Source organism: Meriones unguiculatus, chromosome 19, assembly GCF_030254825.1.
Source record: "Meriones unguiculatus strain TT.TT164.6M chromosome 19, Bangor_MerUng_6.1, whole genome shotgun sequence".
Taxonomy (NCBI): Eukaryota; Metazoa; Chordata; class Mammalia; order Rodentia; family Muridae; genus Meriones; species Meriones unguiculatus.
This window is the reverse complement of record NC_083366.1, coordinates 63,457,031-63,477,205: the sequence shown is the minus strand read 5'-3', so window position 1 is coordinate 63,477,205 and position 20,175 is coordinate 63,457,031. Positions and strand designations below refer to the sequence as shown.

At 43.0% G+C, this 20,175-nt stretch overlaps 1 protein-coding gene across 2 annotated transcripts in view; it reads left to right on the top strand.

The window, feature by feature from the left end:
- The first annotated feature begins 3,305 nt into the window (after positions 1-3,305).
- The window catches only part of Znf169 (zinc finger protein 169), a 33,334-nt gene continuing 16,464 nt past the window's right edge, over positions 3,306-20,175 (top strand). Inside the window, exons 1-2 of one of the 2 annotated variants that reach the window (XM_021638188.2) lie at positions 3,306-3,415; positions 7,754-7,838. In XM_021638188.2, coding sequence (XP_021493863.1) covers positions 7,806-7,838 — 33 coding nt within the window. In that variant the 5' untranslated portion in view covers positions 3,306-3,415; positions 7,754-7,805. Of the gene's footprint in view, positions 3,502-7,753; positions 7,839-20,175 lie in introns of both variants that reach the window. The other variant, XM_021638187.2, reaches the window with a different exon arrangement.

The following is a 20,175-nucleotide window of genomic DNA, read 5'->3' as shown; positions in this document are numbered from 1 at the left end:
CTTCCGCTTCCGCAGCGCTTTAACTTCTCCGGATGGACTGTTTACATATATCGTTTGGCTTTCTTTGATTTTGGAGATTTGAATGCTTTTTTCACGTTTATTTATTTATTTATCTAATAATTTGCACTAATATTGACTCAATGGATACTTATAGTTTAGATTATGACCCAGTTTATTTATTTATTTATTTTTAACAAATTGTTACAGACTTGGGTGCTGTGAGGTTTCTGAGTTGGTTCCTGGATCCTTTCGAACAATCTCATCAGTTTGTTTTTGAACTCTTCCAGCTTTTTGGTACTCTGAGATAATCTAAGCTCATACTGTGTACTCCCTGCATATCCCACAGGGAGCTCTGAATCCTCCAGTAGAGAACGGCCTAGGAACCAGATGTGGGAAGATGTGCTCACTGCTGCTATAACTGTCTTTGGATTCTTTCAGACGACAGAGCTAGGAAACGCATATGAGCATTCTAAGCTGCAGGCACCAGCTACCTATGTATCGGTACCCACCTGCATCTTTACTAGAATAAACCAGAATGCATGATGCTGGGCCTCTTCCTACTGTTACCACATCCTGACTGCGTCTTTCCTCGATTCTTATCAGCCACCTTCCTCTTCAACGGTGGAAAAGTCTAGTTTCCACTGTCTGTAGTCCTGTTGGAACAAGGCCCAAGAATGGAGCCACGTGAGAATCCTGAGTGTTTGTGAGAAAAACAAAATGGAACGGAACAAACTAACAAAGAAAAACAAACAAAACCCAAGAGTTTTAAGACCTCAGTTTCTACAAAACACCGAGTTGTTGTTGGAATGTGTTTCTATGCTCTCCGCATTGGTGGCGGATGGGAGTTTATTTCAGGTTACTCATTGTTTCTCATTAGTGCTCGCCTGTGTTACTCAATTAAATGTTTATATGTGCTGGGCACGGTGGTGCACGCCTGTAATCCCAGCACTCTGGGAGGCAGAGGCAGGCGGATCTCTGTGAGTCTAGGACAGCCAAGGCTGCACAGAGAAACCCTGTCTCAAAAAAAAAAAAAAAAAAAAAAAAAGAAAAGTTTATATGCCCCTATGGGAAAACATGTTTTTACCACATGTGGCTTGTCCTCAGCTTGATTGCAGAACAACTTTACTCAGGTGACTTTTTTCTTGATCCTCAGTATAAATTGGCTGATGCTATGATTGAAGTTGGCTATTGCATGCAACTTTGTTTAGTCCGCCTCAGTTTTTGGCTCCATTCTCCCAGGTCCCACCTTCTCTGGAGTGGTGGACAGCATACTTTTTTTTTTTCTGTCTCAGTATGCACACTCCTTTGAGAAACATTTTTTGAACTGAAAGGCATTATAGCAATTTCAGGACAGAAACTTCTTAGGCGTCTTAACAGATTGAAAAGAAAATCAGATGACCTTGGATAACAGCTTCTGGAGGTGTTCTGGACTTATGGACGGACACCCGGGCTCCTCTGATGGCTTCCAAATGCTGGCTTCATTCTGGGCTCACCCCCTTTACCTCTCTTTTTCTTTTTGCATGTGTTTGTCAGGTGTTTTCTTCCATCACTCTAAATCATATAGATTGCATGGTGCCACACACCTTTAACTCCAACACTTGGGAGGCAGGAGCAGATGGATCTTGGTGAGTCTGCAGTCAGCCTGGCCGACGTGGTGAGTTTCCTGGACAGCCAAGGGATGCAGAGAGACCCCTGTCTCAAAATACAATACAAAACAACAACAACAAAATTGAAACAGGGTGTTGAGCACCCAAACCTAAATCTTCCTGCTTGAGTGCCACGCACATTATCCAAGGAGCCGGTCACCAGCTCCCCAAGAGCTGGTTACTTACTCTCCTCTGACCAGTGTTTTGCCCGCATGAAGTCATCAGGTGCATGCCCTGTCTGCAGAGGCCGGAAGAGGGTGTCTGATTCCTGGGAACTGCAATCACAAGCAGTTGTGAGCCACCACGTCGACGCTGGAAACGGAACCTCCACAAGAACAGCAAGTGCTCCTAACTGCTGAGCTATCTCTCCAGCTCCTCCCCCTATTTGTTAATTTTATTTTTATTGATTTTATTTTTCCTTCATCTGAGCACCATAATCCTATTTTTCTTGTGGGACATCTTTTGGTTGAAAAATTTGACCCTTCAAAGTTTTGTCTTACTGAGTGTGACGTAGGTGTGTGTTCTGAGTACTCTCGAACGTTTACAAATAAAATGAGGTTGCTTGTAAACAATTCGACCTTTTTCTAGGCTTGGTTTTGAGCTTTCTTAGCTGAAACAGGAAAGGCTCTGAGGCCCACATTTGTTTTACTGTGGAGGTGAAACCATTTCCAGATATTATGTAAAACTCTGAAGGCTTCATTGTTTCACAGCGTAAGCCTTGTCGCTCACCCGCTGTGTTCCCGCTAACATTTCCCCCGTGGTCTTCTCCTGGACGGGCAGCTTTGTGTCCCCTGCTGTCCGTATTCAATGGATGGGTGAAGAAGGGGAGCCAGTGCCCATCTCTGGGTTTCTTTGTCGTTTGAACTCAGGCTGCTTTGGTTCCCCCAGGACTCCCTTCTGTGTTCTGGGAACAGAAAATGTTCGCCACCAGGGAAGTTCCCTGCTCACTCCACTTTTTATCCGTATCACTGGTTTGCCTTCACTGTTTCGATGTAGTGTTTCCACATCTGCACTTTGTCCCTTTAAAGCCTGACTTACATGGAAGACTGAATCTGGTCCCTGTGAATTCTGATATTTGTTACTTCACTTTAAGAAGCAAATACTCACGTCAAATTCCCAGAAATACAATTCAAAATTCAAGATCAATTAATTTCAGTTCCACTCAAATTCCTGTTTGCAAAGGATTTGTCTTTCTGTTACAACCAACAAATGATTTTTGTATGAGTAAAGTAATTTTAAACATTACAGCTTTAAATGTCTTCAAACTTAGCTTGCCCTCGTCTTCTTGTAATCATTACAAAAATCAGAATTGTTTTCAAGAATTTTTGGCATTTAAAAAAAAGTGCATCCATACATGCTACAGTTTAAAACACACCATGTCATTTAAAACAGATGTGTAAAGAAGAAAACTGAGTTGCCAGGATGAAGGCATCTAGATAACACATCTTTCTAAAATAATTGATCAGTGAGCCTCCTTAAAAAAATACCTGATGATTATTTCGGTTTGGCTTTTCTAATTTTTCAGTTTCTCCCAGACCCTACCCTGTCGTCCTGCAGGGGTAGGGAGACCCCTCCAGTCGTCCGAAGCTTCAGATTACAGCCTCGGAGTCAGTACGGGGCGTCCTGCTGCATGCAGCATTCTGGGTATTGTAGTTCCCCCACGTCTAGAGCTGCGTGGGTAGTGAAATGCGCGCGCGTCATCCCGGCCGGTGTACTTCCGCATCCTGCAGTCGTCACCTGAGCGAGTACACGGTCCTCCTGCGGGTCTGGTGAGCGAGTGTGCGGACCACCCCGGCTCCTGCAGATCTCTCCAGGCGGAGAAGATTCCAGAGAGCTGGCGCGGGCCACCCACAAGGTTCAGGCGGCAGGGGCTGCTCCATCCTGGATGCGTGGAGTCTTTGGGAGCGGAATCAGATGCGCTGCCCATCTCAGAGGGGGGTCTCGGTGAAGACCCTCGGGTGGGGAGGGGGCCATGTGGGAATGTGATTTGGGGTCCAGTGCCGTGTCCTAGACAAGGTGCAGGTTAGCCTGGCCCGAGACCTGCTTCCCAGGCTACGCTGTGGGGGTGTGATCCCTGGGTTTATGCGCTGTCAGGGAGACTGGATCTGGGGCACCCAGATGTCATCCTTCTACTCCCACCCGCCACTGAGACTGCGAGGTGAGGGGTGGGAGCCGTCCTCCACAGGAACTCCTGAGTTGGTGAGGACGGGAGCCTCGGGTAATAGTCTCAGGAGAGTTTACTCAACAGGACCTGTGTTCATGCAGGAGCCTTGCCTTGGGGGAAAAACATACAAAATTGTCCCATTGAAGGGACCAACAAAGACCAGGAGACTGGGGTCAACCGTGAAGTTTGGAGCCCTGGTGTGTGCCAAGGCTTGTGTGTGTGTATGAGCGGAGTGTGTGCGGGGGAGAGGGAGGGAGAGAGGGGGCTGGGGATGTTGGCCTTTGTCCATGCTGTGGGCTTCTGACCTTGTGTGGCTCCCTTGAGCTTTGGGACCTTCCGAGAGCCTGGAGTGCTGTGGAGGAAAGGGACATTTCCCTCATGTCCAAGGGCTTGTCCGCTGACTCGCTGAATTTCTGGAGGTGTGGCCAGGTCTTTTTCTTCTTTTTAGGTCTTTGAGTGATTCATACAACTCATTATGATCGTATTTACCACCCAAAAATCTTCCCAGATCCTCCTGCTTTTTCTACCCAGTCATCTCTGTGTTTAAAAAAACAAAAACAAACAACAACAACAACAACAACAACAAAAACCCATTACGACTAATATGTGCTGCCCAAATATTCTTGGGCATTTCACTGTATTGATTGGCTTACCGTAGGCTATACTCTTAGAGAAAACTGTCCTCTTCTCTCCCAGGAGCTCATTGTTGCTTGCACAGGTCTTGGGCATGGTGTTTTAATTGCTGTGAGTTCCTACGTACAGCTGCCCTACTGTGGTCCTAATACATTGTTTCTTTGTAGTCGCCACCACCTCTGCCCCTTTCTGGTATCTGGTAGCTCTTCCTCAGTGATTCCTGAGCCTTGGCTGGGGATTTGTAGATATATGTTCCTATTAGGGCTGAACTGGCGGCAGTTTCTTACTCTCTGCACCAAGCCAGCTGTGGTCTCGGTGGTAATCATTATGCAAACAGAGGTGTCTCAAATGAGGATGGAGATGCATTAACCTGTGGGTAAACCAATACATCGTTAGGGATTGGTTTAATTATACTATATCCATTTAGTAGAATAATGGTGGTAGGGTCCCCTCCACGAGCTATTCCTTGTCTAGACAGGTTCTGCCACCAGCAGAGTTGTAACACGCTACACACTTGAGAGGGCTGCCAGTAGAAACTGTCTCACCTGGTTTATTCCAAAATTCCTTTTTATAGTCGGGTGGGGCAAAGCACCTCAGTACAATGAAGGGATTCATTGAGAAGTCAAAGTTGTTTACCTCGACCACCTGTCTGTGGTCCAAAGGTTTCATCTTGTGGAGTGATGCTTATATCCAATCAGAAAGTGGTTGGTTATTCCGTAATGTTTTTGTCACTATTGCACCAGGGGACATATCTGCATATTGCTATGCCAGTCATTATTGTAGTTTACAGGGTCATAGTGAGGTACAATTGATGACTACCTTTTCACTCTGGTAGCCTGCGCAGCACCTTTCAACAGTTGAAAGCTAGTCAGAAGAAATAAAGCTTCCAGGTCAGTGTCAGCTTGAGCTCTTCATGTTCTGTTACTCAACTATGTGGTGTCTTCAGCAACAGGGTCTTACTGTCACGTCTTGGAGGGTAGCCAAGAGCAGTGGCCATAGCCTAGAATGTTTGGAGAAGCGCTTTGGGCCCCACTGACTGTTAACTCCCAAAGACGTAGCCCAGTCCTTGCAATGGACTTTTAGTGTTAGTCTCTGGTGCCTGGTGGGGATATTGTTACAGGAAAACTACATTGTAACTTTTTCTTTCTCTACCATTGAGACTTCAATGGTAGTAGGTTTTCAAATGCTTTTTTCAAAAAGGTGTTCAGTGTTTTTATCCCCCTCTCAAGACTTATGACTTATTTCTCTCTTTCTTGTTTTTTTTTTTTTTTTTTTTTTTTTTTGTGTGTGTGTGTGTAGCCTTGGCTGTCCTAGATTTGCTTTGTAGATCAGGCTAGCCTTGAACTCACAAAGATCCACCTACCTCTCCACGTTCTGGGATTACAGGTATGTGCCACTGCACCCACTGTGCCCTCTGAGCCCGGCTTCAGGACTTACTTTTCACTTTGACGGTATGAAAACATTGTAGTCATTCCAAGAAGTGTAACAGCTCAAAGGTTCCATGGGCTCATAGATTTGTCACCTGTAAATGAGTAAATGGTCCTGTACTCAGTCTTCACCTCAGAGTGTGCATTTCTTTGGAATTGGCTCTTTTCTAGAGGCCCAAGCCAGAGCCTGCTTGTGGGTCCAGATGTTCTTGCATCCCTCAAGGCCTGGGTCAGTTCTGGTTTGTCTCTTCACTGAGTCACTTTGAACAGGGTTGTTGTAGAATGTTATCCTTGAGCATAGGCGTCACCATCTTCATCAGGACAGTTCCGATCTCTTGAAATAGAGTTCGTTTGACTCATTGTGTGGATGGGTTTCTGAGTTTGCTCCTCTGTTGTCATGATTAACTGCTGTCACTGCATCGTGAGCTCTGGCAGTGTTTAGTTCTGCTCTTCAGGATTGGATGAACTCTTTTGTGTCCTTTGTCTTTTAATATGAATATTGAACTTTAAAAATATCTATAAAGTAATTGCCCAAGAGTTTGATTGGGCATGTGTTTCATCTATGGCCCAGGTTGGGGAGAACTGACGCCTTAACAGTGCTGAGTTTTTCTACGTATTATATGGTATATGTCTTCATTTATTCAGATCTTTCCTCTCTTTCAGCAGAGTTTTGTCCTTTTCCTTGTAGCCATCTCATAATTAAAAACTTACACTTAGTATTTCTTTGTTTGGATGTTATAGTAAGTGTTGTACTGTTTTAATCACAAATTCCAGTGGTTCACTGCTAATGTATAGGAAAATAATATTTTACTATTAACTTTGTATCTACTAGTTGAAACGACTTGCTTTAGGGTTTTTTTTTTTTTTTTGCTGGTTACGTGGATTTTTCTTCACAGTCATGCCATCTGTAGAACAAATCTGAGTTCTTTCTTTCATTGAGTACTTATAATACGCCTCTCTAAGGTTCACATGATACGTTTGATTGACATGTCTTTTAAGTACTTTTTTATTCCTTGAAAGTGTCCCTCCCTGTATATTTTATACTTTTGTTTGTGGAGGGCCTCATATTTAACAATAACTATAAATATCAATTCATCATTCAGAACCTTTGATTTTTTTAATAATGACTGTCATTTTCCTCTACCCCAAATGTCATAATCACACCTAATAATACTTAGAATTTTCTGACATTGTCTCATGCCCCTCTTATATTTAACTTCCCCATATAGTCTCCTTTTCTCGTTTATGTATGTAAGCCAGGATCTAATACAGGTCGCACACATCATGTGAGGAATGGTGTTTTTCTTGTCTTTAATTATGAGAAGCGCTCCTTCTATTCCTTCTTCAGACAATCTGTTTACGAAATTGACTTTCTATGGAGTGGGGTGAATGTTGCAGATGACCTAATTTCCAAGTGAAATTTCAAATCTTGGGATCCTCATCTTGGATTTGTGGGTGGGTATAGCCAGGCCACATGAGATCAGGCCTCCGTTCGCTCAGCTTCTGTTGTCCCCAGGTCTATAATTGGCAGTTCTCGTTCCTTCTTCTTTGGGCTTCCTGGACCCTGCTCTTTAGCCTCCAGCAGGTCTGGATGTTTTCAGGGTGCTGGGGAGCTTTATTTCTGTGTGAGGGCTTGCCCTGTGGGCGCTCTGAGTTTTATTCAGCTGTTGGAGGATGGAGGCTCCGTTACTCAGCTGGAGACGGGGTTTGATGGACTGGTGCAGATCTGTGGGTTCTCTTTACTGGTTAAGAATGGGCTGCGGGGGTGCTCTCCGCCACCCTGCCCACCTCACCTCTATCATGTCCCTATTTTCTACTGGGGAGGGGGGCACTGGGACTTGAAGGGCCTTCCTGAGTGCCCTCACTTTTCTTTTCTTCCTCAGATTGCACTCTGAAAATAGACTCCGTCAGGGGGATTATTCTGGTGCGTGGGAAATGGCCCCCGGGCTCCTGACAACCAGGGACAAGGTGAGTCCTGACATTTCCCATATCCCTTTGCCCTTTTCCTGTCTGCAGTCTTCCTTTTGGGTTCTAGGCAGGGCCTGCCCCCCGATCTGGGAGGTCTAACTGATCTTACCTGGAGCTTTCTATAAAATTTGTTTAGTCAGGACAAAAGCGTTCACCATGAATTTAACTGTGACCATCACATGGCTAACATAAAAACACAGGATACCCAGGCTCATGGACCTGGTGATCTTCAAGGCCTAAAAGGTATAGAAAGAGGCTGTGTGTGTGTGTGTGTGTGTGTGTGTGTGTGTGTGTGTATGTTTGCACATGAGGGTGTGGAAGCCAGGAGTCAGCCTTGGGTTGACATTCATTTTGAACCTTTGAGACAGCCTCTCACTGGAACCTGGAGCTTACTGATTAGGCCAGGCTAATGAGCTCCAGGGGTGGCTCTGCCTCCGGGCGCTGGCATTTCAGGTGGCCTTTTGCATGAGTGCCGGGGGATCAGGCTCAAGTGCTTTTGGTATCAAGGCACGTGCTCTACCAACAGCTTGCCTTTTTGGATGGCCTTTGATGGATTTGGTAAACTGGGGAGTTAGGGGAGCCATTCCTACAGGAGGGCTAGCCCTGCTCAGATCTAGTGACTGCAGGCTGTCCTTGTCTATGCTGCAGACTTACCCTAGCCCAGGGCCTTTGACACATCGGTTTCTCTGTGTGGAGGAGAGAAAGATGCCGTCCTTGCTGTCTGTATGCGGCACACAGATGGCTTCGGTTTTTCAGCCGTTACGCTGTGTGTTTGAGTTTTCCTAAATCCACGAGATCCTTGACTGAAGCCAGGGCGATGTCCTGAAAAGCCCGTTTTAACTCGAATGTACCGTAAGAAAGTGGATTCAGTGCACACGGTGGCACCAAACATAGAAAGTTAGACTTAGAGGGCATAGTAGAGCACCGGTTACTTACCCTCACGATCACGTGACTCACTAGGAACCGCCCCTTGTTGCACTGTACGCAGGGAATACTGTGTGTCGTGTGCTCAGGAAGAAATCACAGCCCAGAGTCGGGCTACTTCCTACAGAATGAGTGCACACAACCTTCAGACTACTGTGGAGTTAAGAGTGTACGTTGGAGCCGGGGGGTGGTGGTGGCGTGCGCCTTCAGTTCCAGTGCTTGGGAGGCAGAGGCAGGCGGATCTCTGAGTTCGAGGCCAGCCTGGTCTACAAAGTGAGTTCCAGAGAAACCTCATCTTGAAAAACCAAAAAACCAAACCAACCAAACAAACAAACAAAAAAGAGTATACGTTGGACCATTTTAAGTTGAGGAACCATTATCCATGCTTAAAAAATTGGAAGATGATGCTTAAAAGTCTGGATTGGGCTGGGGTAATAGGTCAGCTGATAATTTTTTTTTTTTAATATAAGTTTGAGGACCTGAGTTTGAGTCTGCAGAATCCATATTTAAAAAAAAAAATTGTGGTCTGCAGCTCACATTCTAGGGCAGCTGGAGCTACACAGCAACTCTGCCTCGGAACAAGCAAGCTCTCTGGGGAGCTGGGGTCTGCTTTCTAACACTCACCCTGGTTGGTTCGCTGCCCCCTGTAACTCCAGCTCTAGGGACTCTGACTCCCTCTTCTGGCCACCCTGGGGCAGCTGCATGCATGTTCATACACATATGTATTAGACATGCATATACATACAAAAAGTGAGGGGATGGCAAGGTAGCTCAGTGGGTAAAGGCGCCTGCTGCCCGTGACCGTAGTTTGATCCTGAGAGTCACAAGGTGGGAGGGGAGAACCAGTTCCTGCAAGTTGTCCTCCGACCTGCACACATATGCCGTGGCATACGTGTCTCCCCCAACACACATACACACAAGCATTCAGGGGTGGTGGTGCGTGCCGGCAGTCCCACTGCTGGGCTGGCAGAGACAGCAGCCTCTCTCACCTAATGAGTCTCAGGCCAGTGACAGGCCTTGTCTCCTAAAACACGCTGGACAACACTTGAGAAATGACAGCCAAGGTTTCTCTCTGGCTGCCGTATGCATGCACACGCACCCTCGTCACCTGACCCTCGTGCACACACACGGCATGTGTGAACCAACCTGCTTCTTTGACAACAAATCATTCCACATCGACCAGACAAGCTAACGCCTTGATATAGCTCAGTAAAGCTAATACTCATCAAGCAGTGGAGCACCCAGCTGCTAAGGAGAGCACTTTGTGCGTATTCCGTTAGTTATACAAGTGTTTCTGGCCATTTTTGCTGGTTGAGTTTTGCTCTGTGCTGTAAATACATCAAGCCCTGAATGTTTTGAGAGAAGATCTGGATGTTATCCTTTTTCTGGGGTCATATGGTAAGTATTTACATAGTCCTGGATAAGTTGATAATTATTGGTTTTGATATAATCAGAAGGAAACTGAAAGCTGTGTGCTCCTCATTTGTCAGATCTTTTATACTGTTGTAGAGAATGTTTGTTTGACGCAGACTTTCACCATGTAGCTCTGGCTGGCCTGGAACTAACTATGTGGACCAGGCTGGTCTAAAGTTCACAGACCTCCGGCGGCCTCTGCCTCCCAAGTCCTGGGATCGAAGGGCTGTGCCGCCACGCCTTGCTGTTTTTAAACAAAATCCCAAACGTTTGATTTTTACCAATAAAGACTCAGGAGCCAGATGCTGGGTGAAAGCCTGCCAGCTCAGAGAGGCAGAGAAAGCACCTTTCTACTCAGCTGATGTCCCAGAGGAAAAAGCCCCCTCTCCTTCTCCACTGTCTTAAAAACCCTACAAACTGGATGTCCCTCCTTTCTGTTTCCTGTGTGTCTCTCTATCTGTCCTCTGGACTTCCTCTCTCTCTCTATGGGTTTTTCTTATGTTTACTCCCTGTTAGCTTGTTGCTGGTTGCACCTCTTGACCTATGGTTGAATTTATTTAATCCTGTTTACGGAAAGCTCTTGGATTAGAAGTGTGTGCTAGGGCTGAGCCATACCACAACTAGAAACAGGTTTTCTAGCATATAATCTTGGGGTTCATGGTGTGATCAAATATAATTCAACAACACCTGGCTCCTAGAAAAACATTCTTGATTAATGGTGGTTTTTAAAGTTATATGTTGTAAACGGTGGTGTATATTTTCTAATAATTATCTTTTAGTCATGCTGCTGTTAGTCCTAACAGCTGTATGCCCAAATCACCACACAGAGACTGGGTTTATTTATTTAACCTAGAACGCAATGCTGGGCAATAGTTACTCCATCCTAAACCTCCAAGCCCTAATAGTTTCCTAACATTTAGATTTCCCACATTATACTTGCTTTTTGTGAAATGTTAGGTCTGGTTCATGCTCCCTGTCCTCCAAGATCTCTCCTCCAGCTCCGTCTGCAAGCTCCCTCGTGCCCTTTCTCCTCCTACTCATTTCCTGTCCTCTGGCTCCTCCCAGCTCAACATTGTGTCTAGTTGCTTTATTTGGAAGTTTACACCAAGTTGAGACAAGATGTTTGGGATTGAAACCAGTGAAATCAGCATTTGAATGAACAAGGGTAAGGTGTACACATTTGAAATATATAGGCTGAAATAACTCGGCAGTTTTTTCTGTAACCCAGTGCCTCTCCGCAGCTGTTGTTTGTTTGTTATTAACATTTAAGAAATTTAAGGTCAATAAAGCATTATGTAATCTATCTCTGGGGGCTTTAATACCCCTCTCTGTTTGTTAAGCATGTCCCTTAAAGTACGATTGGATCTTTCAATGACTGCTTGACCAGTAGGACTGTGAGATATTCCTGTTACATGTTTTATCTTGTAATATGTAAAAAAATCCTTCCATTTTATTAGAGATGTACGCTGTAGCATTATCAGGATTAATTTGTTTAGGTATGCCCATAATTGCCATCACTTCTAATAAATGGGTAATAACCGAATCAGCCTTTTCAGAACTTAAGGCTGTTGCCCATCGAAACCCTGAATATGTTCTATAGTATGGTGCACATATTTCAGTTTACCAAACTCTGTAAGATAAAACATGTCCATTTGCCAAATCTCATTTCTTTGGTTACCTTTAGGGTTATTTCCTGCAGGTAGTGGAGTTTGGCTTTATAAAGAACAAGTGGGGCATTTTCTCACAATTTCTTTGGCTTGTTGCCAAGTGATAGAAAACTCTCTTTTTAAACCTTTGCTGTTAACATGGTGTTTTTTATGAAATTCTGAGGCCTCTAACACGCTTTCTATCAATAGTTGATCAATTTCATCATTGCCCTGTGCTAGAGGACCTGGTAAACCTGTATGAGATCTGACATGTATTATATACAAGGGATTATTTCTATTTCTGATTACTTGTTGTAACTGAAGGAACAGTGAAGTTAAGTCTGAATTATACTGAATTAGGTCAGCAGTTTCTATATGGACAACTCTTTCTGCATATTGAGAGTCAGGGACTATATTAAGAGATTCCTGAAAATCTGATAACACCAAGAGAATCACATATAATTCTGATTTTTGAACTGAATCATAAGGACTCTCCACCACTTTACTCTGATTTTTCTGACTCATAACCTGCCCTTTTTGATTTATTGGCATCTGTATAAAACTCCAGAAATTGGAGTTCCTTTTACTATATGAGGGAGAATCCAATTGGTTCTTTTTATAAACTGAAGTCACTTGCTTTTTGGGTATCTGTTGTTGATTTCTCCCAAAAATTCACAATAAGCTCTTTGCCAATATTCGTTGTCTGCCCATAATGACACAATCTCAGCATTGTAAAGGGCACCACAATTTCAGCTGGATCTATTCCAGCCAGTTGATGAAGTCTCATTTTTCCTTTTAGGATCAATTCAGAAACCTTTTCTATATACATTTTTAGTTTTTTTATTTTGTTTGTGTGCCAAAAATATCTATTCTAAAATACAGTCCTCCCTCTGCATAAGAATTCCTGTGGGAGAATGAGTGGAGGGCAAAATAACCAAAATACAGGCCCTCTTTGGATCAATACGGTCTATACATGCATCTTGTAATTTCCTTTCTACCAGAGCCAATTCCTTTTCAGCTTCAGCTGATAACGTTCTTGGACTATTTAAGTCCTTATCACTCTGTAAGGTTTGAAATAAGTTACTTAGCTCTTGAGTAGCTAAACCAAGGGTAGGCTGTAGCCAGTTAATATTTCCCAGCAATTTTTGAAAATCATTAAGAGTTCTTAACTGTTTTTTTCTAATTTGTACGTTTTGTGGTCAAATTTTCTGTAGACCTATTTTGTATCCTAGGTAATTAATAGAATCTCCTCTTTGTATTTTTTCAGGAGCAATCTGTAATCCCCAACAAGGCAAAGTTCTATTTATTTCATCAAAAATATTTTCTAATGTTTTCGTATCTGAATCAGCTAATAAGATATCATCCATATAGTGGTAAATTATGGATTGAGAAAACTGCTTACAAATTACCTCCAACGGTTGTTGTACAAAATATTGGCACAAAGTAGGACTGTTTAACATCCCCTGTGGTAAGACCCTCCAGTGATATCTCTTTATTGGACAGCTTCTATTCAAAGTGGGTACTGAGAAAGCAAACCTTTCCCTATCATGTTCATGTAAAGGAATTGTGAAAAAGCAATCCTTTAAATCAATGACTATAATAGGCCATTCTTTAGGTAACAAGGAAGGCAATGGGATTCCGGATTGTAACAATCCCATTGGCTGAATAATTTTGTTAATTGCTCTTAGATCTGTTAACATCTTCCATTTGTCAGATTTCTTTTTGATGACAAATACCGGGGAATTCCAAGGGCTGTTGGACTCCTCTATATGTTGAGCCTCCAGCTGTTCCAGGACTAGCTGTTCTAGTGCCAGTAATTTTTCTTTACTCATAGACCATTGTTCAGTCCAAATAGGCTGGTTTGCCAACTACCTTAGTGGTAAGGCTGTGGGAATTTTATTAGCAGTGGCTTCCCAACAGGAAGTTGAAAAGACGGCCTCTGCTGTATTTTGTTTATGGACAGCCTGGACAGTCTGTAACTGTTTTTGATGACATTTTTAAATAAATTTAGCTTCTTTATCAGGAGTATTACCTGTTTTTTGGCTTGTCTCAGAACTTGGGGGGATGTTAATCTGGGTCTTCCATTGTTGTAACAGATCTCTTCCCCATAAGTTTATGGCTATCTCAGCCATGTATGGTCTCAATTTTCCTATTTGACCTTCTGGTCCTGTACATTTAAGCCATCTTAACACTTTGTTTCACTTTAGATAAAGTTCCAACTCCTTGGAATTGAATATCCACCTCTTGAAGTGGCCAATTTGGGGGCCAGGATTTAGGAGTAATAATTGTGACATCAGCCCCAGTATCTACCATGCCTTCAATTTCAATAGTATTTAAAATTATCTGTAACTTTGGCCTTTGATTATTTATAGAGGTTTGCCAATATATTTGTTTTTTGTTCTCTTCCTGGTTTTTTGATTCATCTATAGAATCTGCTTTGGCCTCGCTGTCCAAGTTTTTAATGTTTATTCTCAGAGCAGTGGTATTTAATTTTCTTGTGGAGGAGTATTCCTGTCCTGTTCTGGGGCCTCTGAGAGGCCCCCTTGGGCATTTTTTGATAAAGGATTACCCCACTTATGTGACTGCTCTACAGTCACTAGGCCAATGGCGACCCTTGCCACATCTTCTGCATATTCTAGGAAGCATAGGCTCCCTTCTTGAATTATTTTGGTTTTCCTGGTAATTTCTTTTGTAGTAATCTCGCCCATCACAATTACAACATTTCCCAAGGTCTTTTGGGGTAGCTTCTATCAAGGTCAAATTGGGTGAATGAGGTCTGATGTCAGTCATATTTCTAATCCATTCATCTATTGGAGTAGATCTTGCTCTTAATGGCCTTATTGCCTCTTTGCATTCAGTATTAGCATTTTCAAAAGCTAAAGATTCTATTAGTGCTTTTTTAGGTAGTGGATCTGATATACTTCTATCCACAGCTGAAGTCAATCTTTGCAAAAAGTTAGTAAATGTTTCACTTGGACCTTGTATGACCTGGGAGAATGGCTCAAGCCTTTTTCCTGATTCCTCAACTTTGTCCCAAGCATTTAAGACTGCTAGGCAACATAATGCTAAGGTTTCTTCATTATATACAGCTTGTATCTCTGTGTATCTCTACTTTTGATTGACCAGGAAGTCAGCATTTGTTTTACAAATGGTGAATACATTCCAAAATTAGTAACATTTTCCTTAAATTTTCTCAGATCTAGCACTTCCACAGGGCGCCATTCAGCTTCATGATAATTCAGTGGATGATCATCATCTGCTAGTCTGTGCTGTATACTGACTGGATAAGCCAACGTTTGTTTTCTAACCACCTTTGGTAGGCTTTCTTTATTTTATTTTATTTTATTTTATTTTTTTTGCCTCTACCTGAGTATTTTCTTTACTTAGTATTCTAAACTCTTCTCTTAAGGTCTGCAACCCATATTTCATACCTATCTCCCTATTGTTTTGTTCAATAATCTCTTGAATCTCTCGTTTTATGCCTCTCTTCCAACTTTCAAATTTTTCTTTATATTGTTCTAGTTGTTCTTTGTGCTGTTCCAGTATCTTTTCTAAAACCTCTGCCGTATCTTCCTGTTGTTTATTCTGTTCTACATGTTTTTGTATTTCTTGTTTTATGTCCTGTTTACAACCTTCATTTTTTCTTTTATATTGTTCTAGTATCTTTTCTAAAGCCTTTGCCTTCAGAAGACATACAAGGCTAATGCAACGATTAAAGTTAAATTGAGGACTATGAATGTAAGCATAGTCACAATTTCTAGACTTTCTTTATTTCAGTCTTAAAACCATAGAATAGATTATCAGCCAAGCTCCAAGAAGTCTGTTTTATTGTCTCTTCCATCCTGTTAGACTGTAGTGGCACCTAGTTTTGTTAAGTCTGAGGTCTGCCCACAGTAGGCTGCCTTTTGCTCTAAGGCCTGTTTAAGACTCTTTCTTAAAGAGACAGTAATTAACCTGGGAGTTTTTAGGTTTTAAGTTTGGGTTTTATCACTGGGAGCTTATTCCCCCCTCCAAATTATATTTAAGTATGATTTAAAAGGTGTGGATTTTTAGATTAGTTGGGCGCCATTTGTTGTAAACGGTGGTGTATATTTACTGATAATTATCTTTTTGTCATGCTGCTGTTAGTCCTAAACAGCTGTATACCCAAATCACCACACAGAGACTGGGTTTATTTAGTTAACCTAGAACACAATGCTGGGCAATAGTTACTCCATCCTAAACCTCCAAGCCCTAATAGTTTCCTACCATTCAGATTTCCCATTATACTTGCTTTTTGTGAAATCTTAGGTCTGGTTCATGCTCCACGTCCTCTAAGATCTCTCCTCCAGCTCCGTCTCCAAGCTCCCTCATGCCCTTTCTCCTCCCACTCATTTCCTGCCCTCTAGCTCCTCCCACTCATTTCCTTTCTCTGGCTCCTCCCAGCTCAACATTGTGTCTAGTTGCTTTATTTGGAAGTTTACACCAAGGTGAAACAAGATGTTCAGGATTGAAACCAGAGAGTAGGGGGGAGAAATCAGCATTTGAACAAGGGTAAGGTGTACACATTTTAAAAGAACATTATGCCAACAGTTGTATTTTCAGTTATTATATTGTGTATCAAATCTGAATTGCATAGAACTATCTGACATATATATTATGTACAGGATACTTGTTAATTAGAAATCAATTAACAGCCCGTCATTGAAACTTAACCTTTTTGAAAGTCTGCTGCAAGCCGTTCTATGTTTTATAAAAAATAATAACCACACTTCAGGCTCCAGTACTGCAAAGTTCCCCATTTGATTAGAAGACCCATCACTGGAACTTTGAATGTAAAAAATGGGGGCTGGAGAGACTGCTCGCTGGTTAAAAGCACTTGTCCCTCTTGCAGAAGACCCAGCAGGTTCCAGCGGAGTCCTTCCTCCTCTTCTAAACTTTGCACCAGTCATGCATGTGATGCATAGAAAACACATATGGGCCAAACACTCATAGACACGAAAATAAAGTAAATATACCTTTTGAAATGTATTTGGATATGCTCTATATACTGTAAAGTTCACCCATAAGAAATAATGCATTTCAGCGGACCTTAGCTTACTGTCAACTTACTGCACTAAACTGTACAACATTCACTGCCATAATGTTTGCATCACTTCCGAAGAACTCCTGCATTCACAGGAGTGACTCTACCCCATACTGTCTTCTCCGAACTCCTGCTAGCCACTGTGGTGGTTTTCATGAGAACAGCCCTCATAGGCTCATGTGTTGGAATGCTTAGTCATTAGGGGGTGGTGCTACTTGACACAGGTTAGGGGTGTGGCCTTGTTGGAGGAGGTGTGGCCTTCCTGGGGGATGTGTGTCCCTGGGGTAGGACTTTGAGGTCAAATGCTCGAGCCAGGCCCAGTCTTTATTCCTGCTGTCTGCTGATTTGGATGGAGAGCTCTCAGCCACCTCTCCAGCACCATGTCTGTCTGTGTGCTGCCATGCCTCCAGTCTTGATCATAATGGACTAAAGTGTAGGCCACCCCCAAAGAAATGTTTTCCTTATTAAGAGTTGCCATGGTCATGGTATCTCTCCACAGCAGTAGAACAATAACTAAGCCAATTGCTAACATGCTTTGTGCTGTGTGGATTTACTTGTGGACATTTCATATACCTAGAATGATTCAGTAAAAAAGAATGTGTAATAAAAATATCGTAGGCGGGAAAGCCAGGTCTCAGTCTTTTCCAGCAAGCAACCAGTGAGCTGACAGAACAATGTCTGTAGAATGATAGGGTCTCGTCAAAACAGGAAGATGCTGTTGAGGGAGAGAGCTGGTGTTCAGTGCTGTGATATTTTCAGCTGCCTACCTACCCTTGGGTTGTCTCCTACTAAGTGACCACAAGGAAACTCAGCACAAAGAGCTAAGGGAACCCCAGACATGGAGTCGAGAGAATGAAGTATACAATGTTTCAACAAAAAAAATTCAGTAAAGAAAAATTATAAAAAGAAACAATACAGGAATTATGGAGCTGTAAAAGGTGATAACTGGAGTGAAAATTTCAGCAAAGGAGTTCAACAGATCGGGTAGACATACTGAAGACTGAAGACAGGCCAATTGTATCCATTCAAAAGAGCAAACAAAGAATACAAGACAGAGTAATAAATAAAACCGGAGCTGGGCACTATCCGGTGTACTCATGTACTGTACGCAGCGGGAATGGAAGGTCCATGGAGGAGGTGAAGAAATGACATCTAGAAAGCCTGTGAGGAAAGATCTGTACACATAAGGGTTGGGCTTATCACCAGACGAGATGAACATTACAAAAATCCATACGATTGTAATAACCAAAGACAGAACTTTGGAAGCCATTAAATGGGGAGTGATCCCTCTTCCACAAGAGATCGTCAGTGTGAGTAAGCTGATCTCTAATCTGAAGCCGACACCAGGTGGTCAGCCACCACATTGCTAAGGAAGAGTAAAATAATTGTCTCTTCACTTGAAACCTGATCCAGTTAAAAGCGTGAAATACTTTTCTGTAGTCTAAATGTTTGACCCAAGATTCACATGTTGAATCAAGATAGGATCTTTAGGAGGAGAGTACGTCATGGGGGGGGTCGGTCAGGACTCTCACAGAAGAATGATTCAATAAAGGGCTTAAAGGGAACTAACTTTACCAGTAACTTCTTGTTTTCTGTCTCCTCTTCCCTATGAGGATGGTATTGTCTGTGGAGGATAAGTCAGTGTCTTAGACTGAGCCTGGCATAGACAGCACTTTTAGTTGGCCTCTAGCACCGTGAGAAAAAAAATTTCAGGCATTTTGTTAGAGCCTTTTGAATCGAGGAACATTCCCACAGCCAAAAAGATGGTTAGAGTTGGTAAAGTAATGAAATAATGGGCAGTGTATACAATCAACACACAAACTCCAGTTCAGTCTCTGTGTCTTAACACCTGATCTGTCTGAATGAGAAAAAAAAATTCCTTTAAAAAGGTACTGAAAAAAAATCTTGGTAATAAATTTAACCCAGGAAGCCAAAACATTTCTGGAAATGAAAACGTTTCTGGGAAAAAGAAAAGAAATTAGAAGAGCTCAAGAAATAGAAAGGCTGTTTGTTTACAGGCATGGCGCCCTGAATGTGCTCCATCCCAGACTGACTGGGGAGGCTCAGCTGGTCCTGAGAGGGGAGGAGGGCTTTCCATGTGTGAGGGTAGATGGCAGCACCACCTCTGACGATCCAGGTTCAACTCAATTTGTATCAGTGCCAGTCTCTTTTTTGTAGAATTCTTTTTTTTACTGCACATTTTTAAATTAAATTTTTATCTTTTTAATATTAATTACAGTTTATTTACTTTGTATCCCAGCTGTAGCTCCTTCCCTCATTCCATCCCAATCCCACCCTCCCTTCCTCATCTCCTCCCTGCCCCTCCTGATAGGGGAGGCCCTCCTCCCCTTCCATCTGACCCTAGCTTCTCAGGTCTCTCAGGACTGGCTGCAGTGTCCTCCTCTGTGGCCTAGCAAGGCTGCTCTTCCCTCTGGGGTAGGGAGGTCAAAGAGCCAGACACTGAGTTCATGTGAGAGACAGTCCCTGTTCCCCTTACTAGGGAAACCACTTGGATACTGAGCTGCCATGGACTCCATCCAAGCAGGGGTTCTAGGTTATATCCATGCATGGTCTTTGGTTGGAGAATCAGTCTTAGAAAAGACCCCTGTGCCCAGATATATTTAGTCCTTGTGGAGCTCCTGTCCTCTCCAGATCTTACTAACTCCCCTATCTTTCATGATTCCCTACACTCTGCCCAAGGTCTCAGCACCTGCTTTGATACACTGCTGGGTAGATAGAGCCTTTCAGAGGCCCTCTGTGGTAGATTCCTGTCCTGTTACTTGTTTCCTCCTACTTCCAATGTCCATCCCATTTGTCTTTCTAAGCGAGGACTGGTCATCTTACCCCGGGACCTCCTTGTTTAGCCTTTTTGGGTGTACTTTTTTTTTTTTTTTTTTTTTTAGAATTCTACCACACATTAAAAGACAGCCTCACTGCTGCACCGTACCCCAAACACTGGACGAGGAGGGAACACCTTTAAACTCCCCTTTATGGGACAGGTATTATCTGGATACCCAAACCAGACACATGCAGTTCAAAAGAAGGTTAAAGACTATCATATCATTGAATCCTACACCTGACACTGCTTGTTAGGCTGTGAGGTTGATACGTGCTGTCGTACTAGCCTTTACCATTTTTACTGTTTTAAACCAACAATTCAGTGCCCTCAGGTACCTTCACAGTGTTGGGGAGCCATCGCCTCCGTCCTTCAGATAAATAAAGAACAGCGTTTCTCCTTTCATGATTGGCATACTTCGCTTGCTGTAATGTTTTCAAGGCATATTCTAAA